This window comes from Arachis duranensis, chromosome 9 (genome assembly GCF_000817695.3).
Source record: "Arachis duranensis cultivar V14167 chromosome 9, aradu.V14167.gnm2.J7QH, whole genome shotgun sequence".
In the NCBI taxonomy this organism is placed as follows: Eukaryota; Viridiplantae; Streptophyta; class Magnoliopsida; order Fabales; family Fabaceae; genus Arachis; species Arachis duranensis.
In genome coordinates this window covers 115536046-115553151 of record NC_029780.3, presented here as the reverse complement: position 1 = coordinate 115553151, position 17106 = coordinate 115536046, and the positions used below count along the sequence as shown (strand labels likewise).

General features: G+C 34.6%; 3 protein-coding genes across 3 annotated transcripts; 2 read left to right on the top strand and 1 right to left on the bottom strand.

Moving 5' to 3' along the window:
• Positions 1–1260: 1260 nt before the first annotated feature.
• On the top strand, positions 1261–5122 carry LOC107467694 (uncharacterized). The gene is made up of 8 exons (XM_016086857.3): positions 1261–1629; positions 1755–1864; positions 2340–2396; positions 2482–2781; positions 3065–3312; positions 3814–4120; positions 4210–4483; positions 4581–5122. The coding sequence occupies exons 1-8, from the start codon at positions 1306–1308 to the stop codon at positions 4833–4835; spliced, it is 1875 nt and encodes a 624-aa protein (XP_015942343.1). The 5' UTR covers positions 1261–1305; the 3' UTR covers positions 4836–5122.
• A 1896-nt stretch (positions 5123–7018) lies between these two features.
• Positions 7019–10222, top strand: LOC107467682 (RGG repeats nuclear RNA binding protein A). Its single transcript, XM_016086838.3, has 7 exons — positions 7019–7456; positions 8185–8491; positions 8572–8637; positions 8765–8897; positions 9108–9263; positions 9371–9427; positions 9725–10222. Exons 1-7 carry the CDS (start codon positions 7279–7281, stop codon positions 9920–9922), a joined length of 1095 nt encoding a protein of 364 aa, XP_015942324.1. The 5' UTR covers positions 7019–7278; the 3' UTR covers positions 9923–10222.
• A 417-nt stretch (positions 10223–10639) lies between these two features.
• On the bottom strand, positions 10640–13269 carry LOC107467618 (inositol transporter 1-like). Its single transcript, XM_016086753.2, has 5 exons — positions 13128–13269; positions 12966–13036; positions 12051–12386; positions 11852–11959; positions 10640–11610 (listed from the first exon to the last, which is right to left on the bottom strand). Exons 1-5 carry the CDS (start codon positions 13267–13269, stop codon positions 10777–10779), a joined length of 1491 nt encoding a protein of 496 aa, XP_015942239.1. The 3' UTR covers positions 10640–10776.
• Between the last annotated feature and the right edge of the window lie 3837 nt (positions 13270–17106).

Sequence of the window (17106 nt, the reverse complement as noted above, 5' to 3'; positions counted from 1 at the left end):
TATTCTTTTTAAGAGAGTAAATTAAGAATAATTTTGAAAAAATGAAATAAGAAGGAGAAGATAAAGAAAAAAGATTAAAAAAAAAGAAAAGAAGATGAAGCTGAAGATGAGGAGGAGAAATTCAAGTGAAAACGAAACCAAATGAACCTAAATTAAACTAAGAAATGAACTGAAATTTCTTAAGAAATAAAAAATTTGGTCAATACTTAACAGTAGCATCAAGTAAATCTTAATTAATTCACAAATGAATCGAAATTAGTTCAGATTTGAACAAAAACTAACTAAACAACTACACATGAACAAGTTCAGGAAATTCAAGCGAGACGAAACCGAATAAACTTAAATTAAACTAAGAAATGACTCGAAATTTTTTAAAATAAAAAATTTTGATCAATACTTAACAGCAGCATCAACTGAACCTCAGTTAATTCACAAATAAACTGAAATTAGGTCAGATTTAAACAAAGCAGTAAAAAAAATTCAATCATCAACAAAATCACAACGAATTCATTTTTGGATCCAAATGAACCTCAAATAAATTAAGAAATGAATCAAAATTATTTAATAATAGTACTAGAAAAAATCAAAACCAATAAAGATGTTAGTAAAATATTGATGTTGTTGGTAACGACCATAATAAAAGAAGAAGATAACGGAAAAGGAAAAGAAGAAGAAGAAGACGCAGCATCAGGGAAGAAGAAAATAACGAAAAAGGAAAAGAACTTGTATGCATGAATTTAAAAGAAGAAAAAGCAGTAACAACGACGATAATTAACGTGCGCGCGTAAATTTAAAATATTTGGTTGAACTTGGTTAGAGTTATGACTTGGATACATAAATTTATTCTTAATTAATATAGTCTTTATTCACAATATCCCAAATATAAACAAGAATTAATAAAATTTTAAGAAATAAATTAATAATAAAATGATTCACCAAAATAATTCAATTTTTCTTGAAATTTACTTTAAAGTTTACATTAACAAATCGAAAAGATGTAGATTTATGATTTTATTTGAAAAAGAAAATACAAAAAAGATTGGGAATAATTTAAAAATTATTTATATAAAAATATTTGATAAAAACTCACCTCCAATTATTTTCTCTCAAATATTAACTTTCTATAATGAGTACGTAAATTTTTACTATTTTTATATAAAAATGATAATTAAATAGCATTAAATTATTTATAATATCTATTACATGTATATGGGAGTTATCTTAAAAATACATTAGAATATTTTGGTAGGAGAGGGGAAGAATAAAGAAAGGGAGAGAAAGAGAGTGCAAAACGCAAAGTACAACATGGTAATGCCGCTGTCTCTGAGCCTCACGAGTACCTTCGCCCATTTTCATTTCTCTTTCTCTCTCAAAACATCACTCTTTCTGCGACGCGCCAGGGTCAATTTACCATTGTACCCTCGCCGCTCCACTCGCACTCGAATCTCATTTGCATGCGGAGCATCTTCCATGGAGGAATCCCCCTCCTCCCTTGACTCCCTCACCCACCGCCTCTCCACTCACACTCTCCAATCCCACTCCAAGAAGAAGCTCCACCTTCTCGATTGGGACCATTCCTTCGTCAAAGAACTTCCCTCTGATCCCAGAACCGATTCCTTCCCTAGAGAGGTACCTCCTCCTCACCTCTCACTTCCTTTTCAATATCGTATTCCATACTGATTCAATGCCACGCCAATTTAGGTTTTCGTTTTTCCTCTTTCTGATTATTATTATTATTATTGTTTTTGTTTCAGGTGCTGCATGCTTGTTATACCAAGGTTTCACCCTCAGCTGAGGTAGATGATCCCCAACTTGTAGCGTGGTCCGAACCCGTTGCTGACCTCCTTGATTTGGACCATAAAGAGTTAGTTGTCTTTACTTTTGTCTTCAATTTCTGTTCAGCTTAAAGCATAGATCTCTGATTCCCATTGTTCCGTTTCATATATTAGAATTTGGAAACTGCATATTTGTTTGGGGCTTATCCACTATTTGTTTTTTTACAAAAATACTATATATGCACACCGAAATTAGCCATTATGAAATTGTGTATAAATTTAACTCATTTCAATGTAAATTTTGTATTTTGTATTTCAATATGTATTCTATATGATTGACTAATTTGGTGGCTAATTTTTTATATACATATAGCGTGGCTGGTTTTTTTTTTCCCTATTGTCATGTGCATTGTGCCATTATCAATACTACAACTAATGTTTTGCATGCATTTTGTACTTGTATTGAAGGGTTTAACTCTGGATGCTCTACACCAAATAATTGTCAGACGTGTTTTGGTGAAGCTTAGTATTAGTTATTGACCCTTTTTGTGTTTTGAGTTTCAGATTTGAAAGGCCTGATTTTCCCCATATTTTCTCTGGTGCAACACCATTGGTTGGAGCGTAAGTGTTTTATAGATGTCAGCAGATTCTTTTGGATGGATAATAATGATACGGTTAGGCTTGATTGAGTTTCTACTGTATACAGGTTGCCTTATGCTCAGTGCTATGGTGGACATCAATTTGGTATGTGGGCTGGGCAGTTGGGGGATGGTAGGGCAATTACGCTGGGGGAAATACTGAACTCAGAGTCTGAAAGGTGGGAGCTACAACTCAAAGGTGCTGGGAAGACTCCTTACAGTCGGTTTGCTGATGGCCTTGCGGTGCTACGTAGTAGTATACGGGAGTTCCTTTGTAGTGAAGCAATGCACCACCTGGGGATTCCAACAACCCGCGCCCTTTGTCTTGTGACCACTGGGAAGCTGGTCACTCGAGACATGTTTTATGAGTATGCTCACTTTAACCTCAACAATGCTAGATTATTTTCATGTTTCTTGGTTTAATGATAATGATAATGACTCTAGTCTCTAGCTGGTAATTGTTCATGTAAAATTCCAGCGACTGAAGAATGACCCAAGTTCTTAGTATATAAACTTTAGGCTTTCTTTTAATTTTATATGATGAAAAATCTGGACTTGGAGACTGACATCTTCTTTAAGAATATTGTTATATGCACATGTTGAAGGTTGATTTGATGAATATGTTTCAATAACTTAATATCACACATGCAGTGGCAACCCGAAGGAAGAACCTGGTGCAATTGTATGCAGAGTTGCCCAATCTTTTCTCCGTTTCGGGTCATACCAAATACATGCCTCCAGAGGTGAAGAGGATCTAGGTATTGTCCGTGATTTGGCAGACTATGCTATTAGACACCATTTTCCTCATATTGAGAACATGAGTAAGAGTGAAGGCTTATCTTTTAGCACTGGTGATGAAGATCATTCTGTTGTGGATCTTACTTCAAACAAGTATGCAGGTAAGGGAACAAGATCTGACACTGCAATATCCAAATTGGTGAATCTGGATTATACTGCTGACTTTAGCATTTTTGTTATCAAAGTGCTTTGTTGAAATTTTGGTGTAGAAGTCATGTGGCTTTTATTATCTGCTGTTGTCAGTTGGTATCTTCTGTTGCTCAGATTACTTCAATGTTTATGACAATGAAAGATAAAAGACAAGAATTGGTTCTATTTTTATTATTATTGTTGTTGTTGTTGTTGGGGATAACACTTGTAAGGTTTTGATACATTATACCTCATAGGCTGTTGTTCTATGTGTTCACAAGGTCATTTAGCTCCATAAAAACTCTGAACATAGAAACTTTCATTGTATTCTTTCTAACTTCCTTACTAACACAATGATTGTGTTTTTTCAAATATATGGATAATGATACAGTTATTTGTGGGATTATTTTAAGTAAAACTTTGAGTTCTGATTAGCTCTGTCTGTTTTTTCATATGGTGTCATCCTATGTCAGCTTGGGTGGTGGAGGTTGCTGAACGTACCGCTTCCTTGATTGCGAAATGGCAGGGGGTTGGTTTCACTCACGGTGTGCTGAACACTGATAACATGAGCATTTTGGGTCTTACTATCGATTATGGTCCATTTGGCTTTTTGGATGCTTTTGATCCTAGCTTTACCCCAAATACCACAGATCTTCCAGGTAGAAGATACTGTTTTGCAAACCAGCCTGACATTGGTTTGTGGAATCTTGCACAATTCACAACAACTCTATCAGCTGCTCAACTAATAAATGAGAAAGAGGCGAATTATGCTATGGAAAGGTAGCAGTAATACTTGCATGTATTTTCCCTTGTAGGAGGAATAGATTTGAACTGCTTTTAAATTTGTCTCCTTATGGTTTTTGTTTCAGGTATGGAACGAAATTTATGGATGAATATCAAGCTATAATGACCAAGAAGCTTGGCCTCCCTAAATATAATAAGCAACTGATCAGTAAACTTCTTAGTAATATGGCTGTAGATAAGGTTGATTACACAAACTTCTTTCGGACACTTTCAAATATTAAAGCAGATACCAGCATTCCAGATGATGAGTTGTTGATCCCACTGAAGTCTGTACTATTAGATATCGGCAACGAGCGGAAAGAAGCATGGACCAGTTGGTTGAAGGCTTACATACATGAGGTACGCACTACAGTAACTCTATTCATTTGATGCAATCAACCAACAGGCAATGATGCCATTGTTGTTTAATATGATTGCTTTTCTTGGGGTTATGCAGCTCTCGACCAGTGACATTTCCGATGATCAGAGGAAGGCCTCGATGAATTCCGTGAACCCTAAATTTATTCTCAGAAACTATCTGTGCCAGACTGCAATCGACGCAGCAGAAATAGGTGATTTTAGCGAAGTTCGCCGGTTGCTCAAGTTAGTTGAGCATCCCTTTGATGAGCAGCCAGGAATGGAAAAATATGCCCGGTTGCCGCCAGCATGGGCATATCGACCCGGTGTGTGTATGCTTTCCTGCTCTTCCTGAGTTGCTTGCTCCTCTTCACAGGTAGAATAGCATCTGTTCCAGATACCATATAAATAGGAGAATTGATTGAAAAAGAACAATTGAAACACAGAAAATAGGAATTAAGGAAGGAAAAAAATGAAAAGAAAATAAGAAAATGAGAGTATAGTGTGTTTGTATTGTATACGGTAGTCATTCTGCTGTGTTCTTGGACCATAGAAAATGTAATCGTTGCATGTATTGAGTTATTTGTAGCTGCTTTGCAGTTTAATGTTCTTTGTTTTATTTATTTACGTATATTTTGTATATTTAATTATCTATGCCATTTAGTCAACTTTCTCTACCATTACTATTTGACATGTGAAATTGCCAAAATGCACTCAACAGTAATTTTATACTATACTAAAACTTTGAAATTTTACTTTGATATATCTATTGTATTGCCTTCACTGTTGATAAAAGTAGGTCAAATGACCAAATTAATAAGAATAAGAAAATATGGCCCTTCAAAATTATAATAAAGAAGAAAATGTACATAAACCCTAAACCTACCAACAAAGAACTAAAAAACGAACAAATCCCACTTAATCCTGTCAAATCTAACTAAATCTTGAATGAATACTTTTGGTCACATTCAAAATCGTAAATAGAGTAGATATCAACATTTTATTATTTTATTAAAAAATAATATATATACATTAAAACTTACTAAATTAATTATCATATATTTGTATATTAAAAATGTTATTAAATAAATTATTAATATAGAATTAATTATAAATATGTACACAAAAAATCAGTTATCAAATTAATTAATTATATAAAATTATTAGAATATAAAATATACATAAAATTGAATACATAGATTTATATTTTATACACAAAAATATAGTGATTAATTTAGTAACTATTTTTTTGTTGCACATAATATTTTTTGCACATAATATATGAAATACAAAATACACATTGAATATTGTTCCTGACTCAAGCCCGACCCCAGGTCCCTTATCAGAGCAGCAATGACCTTATTATTAGGGTTCGGGGCGGCCCAAACTGGTTAAGTGACCATAAATTCCTAATCAATATTCAAATTTAAATATTTTTTTATCGACCTCATTACCTAGATTCGGGCCATCACTGCGGCCCAAATTGGCCAAGTGACCATAAATCCCTAACCAATATTCAAATTCAAATAATTACCGAAAAAAAATATTCAAATTCAAATATTTTTTTTTATCTTAACTAACAAGAATAAGATAACGACCGCAAACTATATAAAGGGAGTCTATAGCTCCTTTAGGTATATATACATTTCTAACCCTCACATATATTTCTTAGATCTATTTTGACTTAAGCGTCAAAGTATCTTTATAGGTACCATCGCTCTAGAGGTTCGATCTTGTCACCATCAAAATCAGTAAGTCTGTGATTCTTCTCTCATTCCATACTCGCAAAGTCTCATACAAATATATATAAAATAAAATATATATTTATATACAAATATAATAACATTTAATAATTATTTTTTATCTATATAGTATTTTTTAATAATCATATGTATTATTTTAAATCTTTTTAATTTATATTTTATTTTTAATACATAATTTATATAAATAACTAAATTTTAGTATATACCCAACATTTAATATATCCCTACACCTTGAAGATTTTCTTACAATAATAAGTGAATCAATAGTTATAGTCATACAAAAATCAGATTGAGGTATTTTGATGTACTTTTTTAATATTTATATTTTAGTTTCTTTTCGTATTTTGGTTTTCATTTAAAAGATTAAAAAATTTACTCCAAATTTAGACCGTCGATAAATATAGTGACTAACTTTTTGTTGGATTTTTTTTAAATAAATATTTTATTTATTAAAATATATAATTTGTAATAATTTTACGAAAATACATATTATAAACGAAATAAGATTATATGTATTTTGATAAATAAAATATTTTGATAAATAAAATATTTATTTCAAAAAAAATCCCTTTTTGTTAAGTTGTAAAAATAATGATGAGCGAATATCTGTTCCGAAAATAAAAATATATTGATATAATAATTAAAGAAAATTTCCTAATTAATACAATTAGTACTATACTTCTTAGCGAGATAATACAATTAGTACTATATTGATATGATAATAGTACATTTATTTACTTCTAGAAAAAGTAACCTAATGCAGTAAGGGGCATGAAATTCCCAAATAAATCCCGCAATTGTAGATGAGGTTGCTGTGCGTTTCTTTCACTCTCTCTCTCTCTCTCTCTCACTCTCTATTTTTTGCGGCTAGGGTTTTTCGTTTTCCCCCTCTCTCTCTCTGGGTCCGCTGATAGATGGAGTTGTTGATGAGATAGGATCTGTGTTTCGGTGGAATAACATACACTAACCCCGTCAGGGAGGAGCAGCAGCCACCGCGTCGGCCACCGATTTCGTCTTCTCCGGGTATTCTCACCAATGGCGACAATGAACCCTTTCGATCTCTTGTCCGACGATACACAGGACCCTTCCCACCGAATCGAAGCCGAGCAGCAGAAGTCCGCTGCTCCTCCCGCCGTCGCCGCCGCCGCCAAGAAACCTCAGCTCAACAAGCAAGCTCAACTTCCCACCAAGCCTACCCCTCCTTCTCAAGCTGGTTCCGTTTTCTTTCTCTTTTTTCATTGCGAATTCTTATTCATCGTTTTGCTTTCTTTCTGGACTCTCTTTTATTTATGGCGTTCTAAGATTTATGCGCTCTAGTTTCCTTATACGAACATTCACTACTCTGGCATATAACTATATGTTTTGTTTTACAATATAGAATTCTGACACGTAGCATGCTCTTCCCTTTTGCTCCATTCCTTTTGTTCTTCTTTTTACACCAAATTGTTTTGAAACTTGCTTCGTACTTTTCTATTCTTACATGTGTTTCTATTCTTTCTAACATGATTTACCATGTAAAATGATATGGTTGGTTTAAGGTGAAGGTGACTTTGTAATCCCACATTGGTAAAAATTGAAAACAGAAACTTACATGTTTCTGTTTTCGAAAATATATTTGCTGTAGAATGGTTCGAATTTTTCCAATGGTGCTTGAAGTCCCTTAAGATGATTCGGTTCAAACTAGCTATTCAATATTAAATTAGCTTGTATTAAAAAATCATGTATTTTTCTGTTTAAAACCGATTCTTCAATATTTAGATTAGAAAGATAACTTTTCTTGGTGTTTTTTTTTTCTCTTCTATTTCAGTTAAGCATGTATTTGTTTTATACTTTTATGTAATCTGAAATTCTGATTCCTTAGGTTTTTTTTGTTGATGAGGCTCATATCATGGTTGATCTCCTTTTACTTTATGCTAAACATTCTGATTTTTATTGTGATAGTGAGGGAGGCAAGAAATGAAACATCCCGCGGCGGACGTGGAGGGGGAGGACGTGGGCGTGGACATGGTCGTGGCCGTGGGGCTGGTAGTTTCAACCGTGACTATTTCGGTGATGAGAACTCATTTGCTGCCCCTGCTGGTCATGGTCCTCCTGAAGGAGACACCTGGAAGCCGTCAGAAAGGCTTGGTGGATCCCGAGGTCCTTATCGAGGGGGTTGGCGGCGTGGTGGAGGCTTCAGCAATGGAGAAGGTGGTGAAGATGGGCATCCAGGAAGAGCATTTGAACGACACAGTGGGACTGGCCGCGGGTGAATGTTACACTAAGAACTGAGTACTCATTATTCTGACTTTCCATTCCTCTATTTATGTTTCTTCTTCTATTATACAGAAGTGAATTCAAACGCGAAGGTTCTGGGAGAGGAAATTGGGGAAATCAAACTGAAGAACATGCTCCGTAAGCATTCCATGTCACAACCATGCACTAAATAGTTCTGATGACAATCCTTGACACATGTTTTCTACTTTATTCTATTTTCTTGAATGTGCTGCTGCACATTTCTTATCTTTTTAAATTTACTTAGGGCGGCTGAGGAAGCGAATGAAACTGGAAAGAATTTGAGTGATGATAAGCCTTCTGGTGAAGATGATGTTGCAGCAGATGGAAATAAGGAGAAACCTTCTAATGAAGCAGCAGAAAAAGAAGCTGAAGATAAGGTGATTGTTCTGCTCTCTCTCACACCTGCACCTGCACCCACACACTAGTTTGCGAATGGGAATATGGATTTTGGGAAAGGGGGAGCAAAAGGGAAGGTTTTTAACGTAAAAGTTCAAAATTAAACATTAGAAGTGATCTGCAGAATTCCATAAATTGTGCTCATTAATTATTTTATCCCATTGTCTGACTGATATTGATCTGTTTGATAGGAAATGACTCTGGAAGAATATGAAAAAGTACTAGAAGAGAAAAGGAAGGCCTTGCAAGCACTCAAGACTGAAGAGAGGAAGGTAGATACAAAAGTTTTTGAATCCATGCAGCAACTGTCAAGCAAGAAAGACAATGATGACATCTTTATAAAACTGGTAAAAATATTTGGCTGCACATTTCTCTTCTATTTTGTATCTTATTATATTCGGTTTACAGTACATTCTGGATATCATAACATCAATTGGGTCTTCCTTCTGTCCAGGGATCAGATAAGGATAAGCGCAAGGAGGCTCTTGAGAAGGAAGAGAAATCCAAGAAGGTATGGTTTTGTTGCTTTTTCTCATGTTTGCTATATCATTTAAAATCAATCTCGATAACTTTTGGCATCTTCCGTTTTTCATTTAGTGAAAATTACCCTCTGTAGCCTTCATACTAATTGCCGTTCTTACTTGGTTCACTGTTTTATTTCACTGAAGGGGAATTTCATGTAGAAGTTGCCCTTATACTATTGTGATATTGATTATGGGTTCCACTTCCACCTGTTTATTTCACATTTTTCGTACATGCCGTCTTTTCTGACTTGTGCTTTTTGTCTGATTTGGTTTCATGTTCTTAGTCCGTCAGCATTAATGAGTTTTTGAAGCCAGCAGAAGGTGAGACTTACCATAACCAAGGCCGTAGCCGAGGCCGTGGCCGAGGCCGTGGTCGGGGTGCAACAGGTGGATTTGGTGGTGGCTATGCTGCTGGCTATGAAAATGAAAGAGCTCCAGCCATTGGAGATCATGGCCAGTTTCCTACTTTGAGTGCCAAGTAAAACTCAACTAGCGCCTGACATCTTTATATGTACCCCTTTTCCCTCAATTTTGGTTTTCTGCTTTGAAGCAGGAAAAAGAACTATAGTAATTGGATTTCCTGTAACGGCAGGCGTATTAATTTTTATGCTTTAAAAATGTAAAGTTAGGTTGTCCCTTTAAATTGATTCCTTGTTCCCTCTATAGTCTATAGCTCAACTCCAAATGCTTTTACTTCTAGATGCATTTTCGGGGGAATACCAAGGGAGATACCGAGATTTTTGGTTCACGCTTGTTTATCGTAACTCAAGATTTTTGGTTCACACTTGTTCATCGCAGCGTCATCTTCCGTTTTGTTGTTCTTTCCAAGTCACGTTAACTTTTCGAATCCATCCATAAAATTATATGTTCAGATTTTGTGCAAACTGTGATGACAATTTTTTTTAATCCAACTTTTAGAAATCTCAACCTTAGTTTTTAATAATTAGTGCGTATTTTTTAATGAATTCTACCTTCTTCCTTTTATATATATAAAATTTTGTTTAGAATTAAGAAAATTTTTATTTTGCGAGTCACACACTTAAAATTGCAATTGAAAAAGGTATCAAAACTCAAATTTAATGCATCTATTATACTTTGATCATGTTGACCGTTTTTAATATATAACTCACATGTTGGATGGTAAATATCACATTTGTCAAAACAATTGAGAAAAACAATTAAGAGGATCTATTCCCCATATAAACAACTTTTGAAAAAAATTCCAAGGCTCAAGAAAAATTTTGGAGACTTGGAGCATGCATTACAACATTGACCTCTTAGAAGTTAGAAAATCCCGCAAATAATCTTTACCTAATGATTTGTGCATTTTAAAAAATCATGCACTTGCTTTCTCAATGATGCTTTCTATATTTTTATCCTTTCCGTAGGCTCTTTGGTTCCAAATGTCTGCCACTTCTTCAAAAGTTAATCCTTTTGTTTCTGGCATATAAATGATTACGAATACTATTGCAAGAACAGCTACTCCCAAAAGAATCAAGAAACTTTGGCCAAGTCCAATTCCTTCCGCCATTGAAAGGAAGCTAGTTGACATTATCACACTGCTAATCCAGTTTACTGTGGCTGACATGCCAGCACATAACCCTCTATACTCTTCAGGGTATATCTCTGAGTTCAAAGTCCAAGGAACAGGTCCCATTCCAGGTGCAAAGAATAAAATATACACACCCAAACCTGCAATAGCAAGCCATCCAAAAACTTGTCTTTTGTTCCCATTTCCTATAATAATACAAGACACAGAGAGGAGGATCAAGGCTCCAACCACACCCGACAAGCTTCCAATAACAAGCTTTTTCCTCCCAGCAATGTCAATTAGGTAAATGCCCAAAATTGTGCCAGCAGCATTTAAGGCTGAAACAACAAGTGACAAGAACAATGCTGATTCATTGGACTTGAAGCCTGCCATTTGGATTATTATTGGACTATAGTACATTATAACGCTAATTCCAACAAATTGTTGGAATGCTTGAAGTCCAGCTCCACAGATGAATGCTAATCTGATTTCTTTCAATTTGAACACATCACTAAATTTAACCTTGACCTTGTTCTTGCTTTCTTTTTCCAAGTGATCTTCAAGAATTGCTATTTCGTCCCCCAACCGAGGTGATGGGTAAATTTTGGAAAGCACAGTGGTAGCTTCCTCCTTCCTATTCTGCAAGTTCAAAGGAATCAAAGTGTTATATACACACATATACATATGAGTTTAATTTTTATATATTGGTAGTATAAAATATTTTATATAATCTTCTAATCAAATATGTTTTTTTGGATAAACATTCATGTTGTCAATGCAAAGAATAATTATTTTTGCTAGCACGATGTTTATGTATAAAATTATTTTACACTAACACTATACTGAATTAAAAGAAACCAATAACGATTATATACTAGACCTTATGGTAGAGCCATCTAGGAGACTCAGGGAGAAACATCATGAGAACCAATTGAATAAGAGCTGGTGTAGCTGCAAGTCCGAGCATCCAACGCCAAGTCCCTGGAACCTGCATATGCATACATAAGTCGATATTTGTAAACTATAATTGAAGATAAATATATTTATTATTAGTTAATTAGCAAGTTAGTGAAGCTTACTCTTGTCAAGCCATAATTGATGACATAGGAAAGAAATTGGCCACCAGTAATCATAAGACAATTGGCACTAACTAATCCTCCTCTTATTTCAGAAGGTGATACTTCCGCAATATATAAAGGAGCAGTAATGGAGGCAAAACCAACACCCAAGCCAACTAAAAAACGGCCCACTATGATAAGCATAGGATTTGGTGCGAAAGCCATTATCATTGATCCGATGATAAAACTAAGATCTGCTATGATAGTAGCAATCCTACGTCCGAAGACATCGTTAATGTAACCACCTATGGCGGCGCCAAAAATTGCTCCAACCAAGGCCATGCTAACAATTATCTCCTGTGAGACAGAATATACAATATAATAACCATGTATTATAGTAATTCAAAAATGCTGCATAGACACAAAAAGCAAGCCCCTATTTATTGATTTTTTTTCAACTAAATAGTCAAATTTTAAATTACACTACTAGTCTTTATAATTTATTTAAATTTATAATTAAGTTCCTCCTATATTTTAAAAGTTTTCAATTGGGTCCTGCACCAATTTTAAACTTGTAATAAGCTTATTATTAATCGTAAATGTTAAAAAAATATTTTCATCCATCTTACTCGTAGTGAATATATCCGATCATATTCTGGTAAGAATGTAATTACAAATTTAAAATTAGTATAAGGACCTAATTAGATTCTTTTAAATATAGAAATTTAATTACAAATTCAATCAAATTATATGGACTAATAGAATAATTTAACATCAAATTAATTATCAAATATTAAATTTTTTTAGAATAGGATAATATTTTTTTTAAAAAAAATACTAAGTACTTTCTATATAATAGCTTGGTAATTGATTTGAGTATACACATAGTAAAATTGATAGTAATTAAATTAAAGATATTATGTTTCTATATGTTACCTGAAGTAAATAGCTCTTCTTGACATATTCAAACTCCTCATTTATATACAAGAGAGCACCAGATATCACACCTATAAATTAAATCAATTTGGATATTTAGTATGAAATGTTATTAATTAAATGTATGCCTTTATAATATAACACATATGCGTATGTATATACCAGTATCATAACCAAAGAGAAGACCACCAATGCCAGCAGCAAAAGAAACTCTAACAATGTAAGAGCTTTGAAAAAATGATATTCTACGTTCTGGATACTTCTTCAAATAGTCAGAAGTTCCTGCATTCATGGACATGCCCATATCAGCCACCATTGTTGCACTACTTGCTTAATCATGTAATTGCAAGTGTTCTATTTGTGCAGTTTGAAATAATAAACGAAAAAGCAATGAGTATCGATTAGCACTTTATAGTTTATATGAGAATCGATAGTTATTAAATTTAGTGATTGTAGAATCTTCTTGTTTGTTGTATTTGTAACAACTTAACAAACATTTTCGGCTTTTATGAGAAAATTTGTTTTCATGTTGCCACAAAATTACACCTGAATTATTTATCTTTTCTATATTTGGCCTACCTCTGACCATCCCCTTTCCCTCGTTCCTCTACAGCTCAAGGCAGGTGTATTCAAAATTTCGAACACATATGTGAACCCCTTACCTTGTTTTTTCATTCTCTTACCTTTATTTAGATTATTTTACATTTGTATTTTAGTTATTATAAACTGAAAAAGAAGGTATTTATATAAAATAATAAGAATGCACGAGCTTTCATTCCATTTGTTTTTACTTTTTTTTCTCTCACTTGAAGAGTAAATACTCATTTTGGTCCCGAACCATTTGGGTTATGGACAAAGTGTTCTTGCAGGATTTGAAATTAACAAACAGGTATTCAACCTCTATTGGAAATACCCATCGCGACTCCTACAACTGGAAGAGAAACAGTGGGATGTTGACGTGTCAGTGGCTAGTCCACGTGTATATTGTGCGTCCATATTCGGGACTAATCGACCCCTGCACAGTAGCCATAACAACATCGTGTGGTTCAGGGTGAAAAATTTCAACGTTTAAGATGTTAGTGTTTTTGTTCTTTGTAGTCATTTGGGCATATTGAGTTCTCCATTTCATGGCTAGTGAAGACACAGGTTCAAATGGAAGACCAAAGGCACAACAAGAGTCTAAGTCCAATGCTGGGTTCTACTGGGAGCTTTAGGAGAGTGACCACTAAGAAGAAGAAGAAATTCACAGCACCTACTTGTAATTGTTGAACATATGCCATCTTGTTTGAGTCTTCCACCAAAAACAACCCAAGCAGGCTTTTTTTGGGTGTTCCTATTTTAAGGTAATTAGTTGTCAATGTTGCTAAAATAAGTGACTTATTTTCTTTTCACATTCTCAAGGGGTATTTATTTTCCAGAAGAAAGCTCCTCATTGCAATTTCTGCGCGTGGATGGACGAATATGTGGCATCTTTTGATGGCAAAGATGTTATAGATGTCTCAAGTTCCAATGAACTGATACAACAGATGAAGAGGATGAAAGAGAGACTGATACTGTTAAAGATGTCGATGGGACAAAGGAGGACATACGCACAGCTTCAAACAACAATAAATGCAAGGTCATTTCAACATTGTTGCTTGGAATTATAGTGACATTTTCATGTTCTTTCCTCTTTAGTGCTTTGTATGGTTGAGATATTGTGTTGTAATTTAAATTGAAATTACTACAGCATTAGTAAACTTATGAGTAATGGCTTTTGTAATTTAAATGATTAAGTTTAGTTTTGATGAATGAAAGACATGTGTTTAGCTTGAAAGTTTTGACAATGTAATTATCCATTGTTGACTAACTACATTATAATGGGGAGTGCTAGGTAAACAATGACTATTTTGAACAACATGAACAACCACCAATCAAATAAAAATACACTACACCCTAATTTAATGCTACTAATTAAATTTACTCTTTTAACCCTATTAATTCACATTGTTTACATATTGTTCAAAAATATTGTTGGATACCTATACTTTTCCCATTATAATACATATATGAGAAAGTAATAATCACAAGAAATTGCATTTGACACTAAAGACATTATTTTAAATAGAAATATCAAAATAACACAGTAAGTGTGTTTTAGTTTCACAAAAAAAAGGCAATCTGGTCTGTAGCCAATCATAAAGTACTTGACAATGGTAAACCAAACCATTGTGGTTGTATGCTAATAATAACCATAGAGCATAAACCAAAATATTACATAATATATAAAAGACAAAAAACTTTCAAAATGTAACATATTAACCCAAAGACAAATAAGATGTTGAGCACAACAACATCCTTAATTCTTCTTTCCCTTAAAGGTGCCTAGAGTTGGAATGAACTTAAACATCCTTGAGGAAGTTTCACTACTAGCTGCTATTATAGTCTCACTTGAAATTGCTTTAGGATTGTTTGTTGGTGGCCGATGTGGGTTAAGTGCTCCTTCACCAGGTTGTGAGGTTGTTTCGGGAGCGTTATTAGCAACATCCCTTGGGATTTGAGCAGGGGGCTTAAAAATCTTTTGTTTGGGCCTAAACTTGGGATGTGCAGGCCTTGTTTGAGCAAGAGTTGGTGCTGATGGTATTGTAATGTTTGATCTTGCAAATGGATTTGGGGTGTTTGAAGTTATTGCTGATGAAGAAGCGTTCAGATCAGTCTCACCAGCCTGTGCATTCATGGGCTTTAGGCCAAACAGAACAAGAAAACAACAATCAGAATGAAATGCATGCACTATATAAATCAGAATATATGAATTTGGTATGAAATAAGCCTTTTTTTTTGCGGCACACAAAGATATATAGTGTCACCTATGTCTCTGGAGCTGATTGTGAGACATTAACCTCATCAGGCTCAACATTGGGTCTCTTTGGCATCATTTTCTTCTTCTTTCTTGCCTTGTTTTGTAATTGATGACTTAGGTTAACTCACTGCTCAATCCTAACAAATTTCAGGCAAGTAATTCAAGGAGCTTTACTACTGTGTCTTCCACAGAAGATTGAATCCCTTCCACACGCTGGTTATTGGGCTCAACACTGGCTATAGTCTACTACAGGATTACAACGGTCAACAAATATTTGGGAGTGTTTGACACTATAATGCCTAACTATTTCTATTTTAGTCGAAATTAACCTCTTACAATTAATATTTAGCACACATAAATCCCTAACCAAGTTATAATCAGTCCAAATCGATGTCAACAACTTTTATAATAGGACTCATAAATCCAAATATTTGTTAACAGATACACACATGTACCTGTTCTTGAGCAATATGGTCTGCAAAAGCTAATAGGGGAGCCTCAAAACCATTGTGCATTACCAACTCATTGGTGACGGACTTGGCCTTTTTCTTCTTAGGCTGCTAATTTGGTCTACTTGGTGCTCCCTCACACGTTTTATAGTAGTGTTCCTTCTCTTCACATTTGCTACAAGTGACTTGAAAAGTTCTTCTCATCTTATCAGCACTAATTAACGAGGGTGGTTGAAGTGCTTCATTTCTGCATTTCTTAGGACGTCCAGTTGGTCTCATAATTCTTGGAGGGTCAGGCTTTGGAGCATCAATGGGTTCCCAATATTCTTCACTATTGACTGGATTAACACGTTCATCATAAGTCCTCCTTACTGCATCCATTGTTAGAAAGGGACTCACAAAGTCCTCAGCATCTCTCACTCTTAATCTTGATATGGCAGCAACAGCATGCATACAAGTCGTGACAAGAACCATCTCCAGTTATCAATATTCTCAGCTCTTACTATAACATAGGCAATGACAAATGAATGGTTATTGGCATCTTGTGCAACAACACAAAGAAGATGGCCCCATAGTACCCCTTAAGATGACATCCATCCATACCAATCAAGGACCTACAACTAGCTCTAAAACCCTTTCTGCATGCATCTAAACAAACATAGTCTTTCAAATAAAGGTGGTCCTTGTGGTTGTGGATTCACATCCATGTCAGCAATGCTCCTTGGATTACTCCGATGCAATTTCATTAAATACTCCCAAAGCTTCCCAAACTGGGTCTTCTCATTACCTAACACAGTCTCCCTTGCAACCTTCAGGTAGCATTTGGAAGAGAGACATAGACTGAGAGACAGAG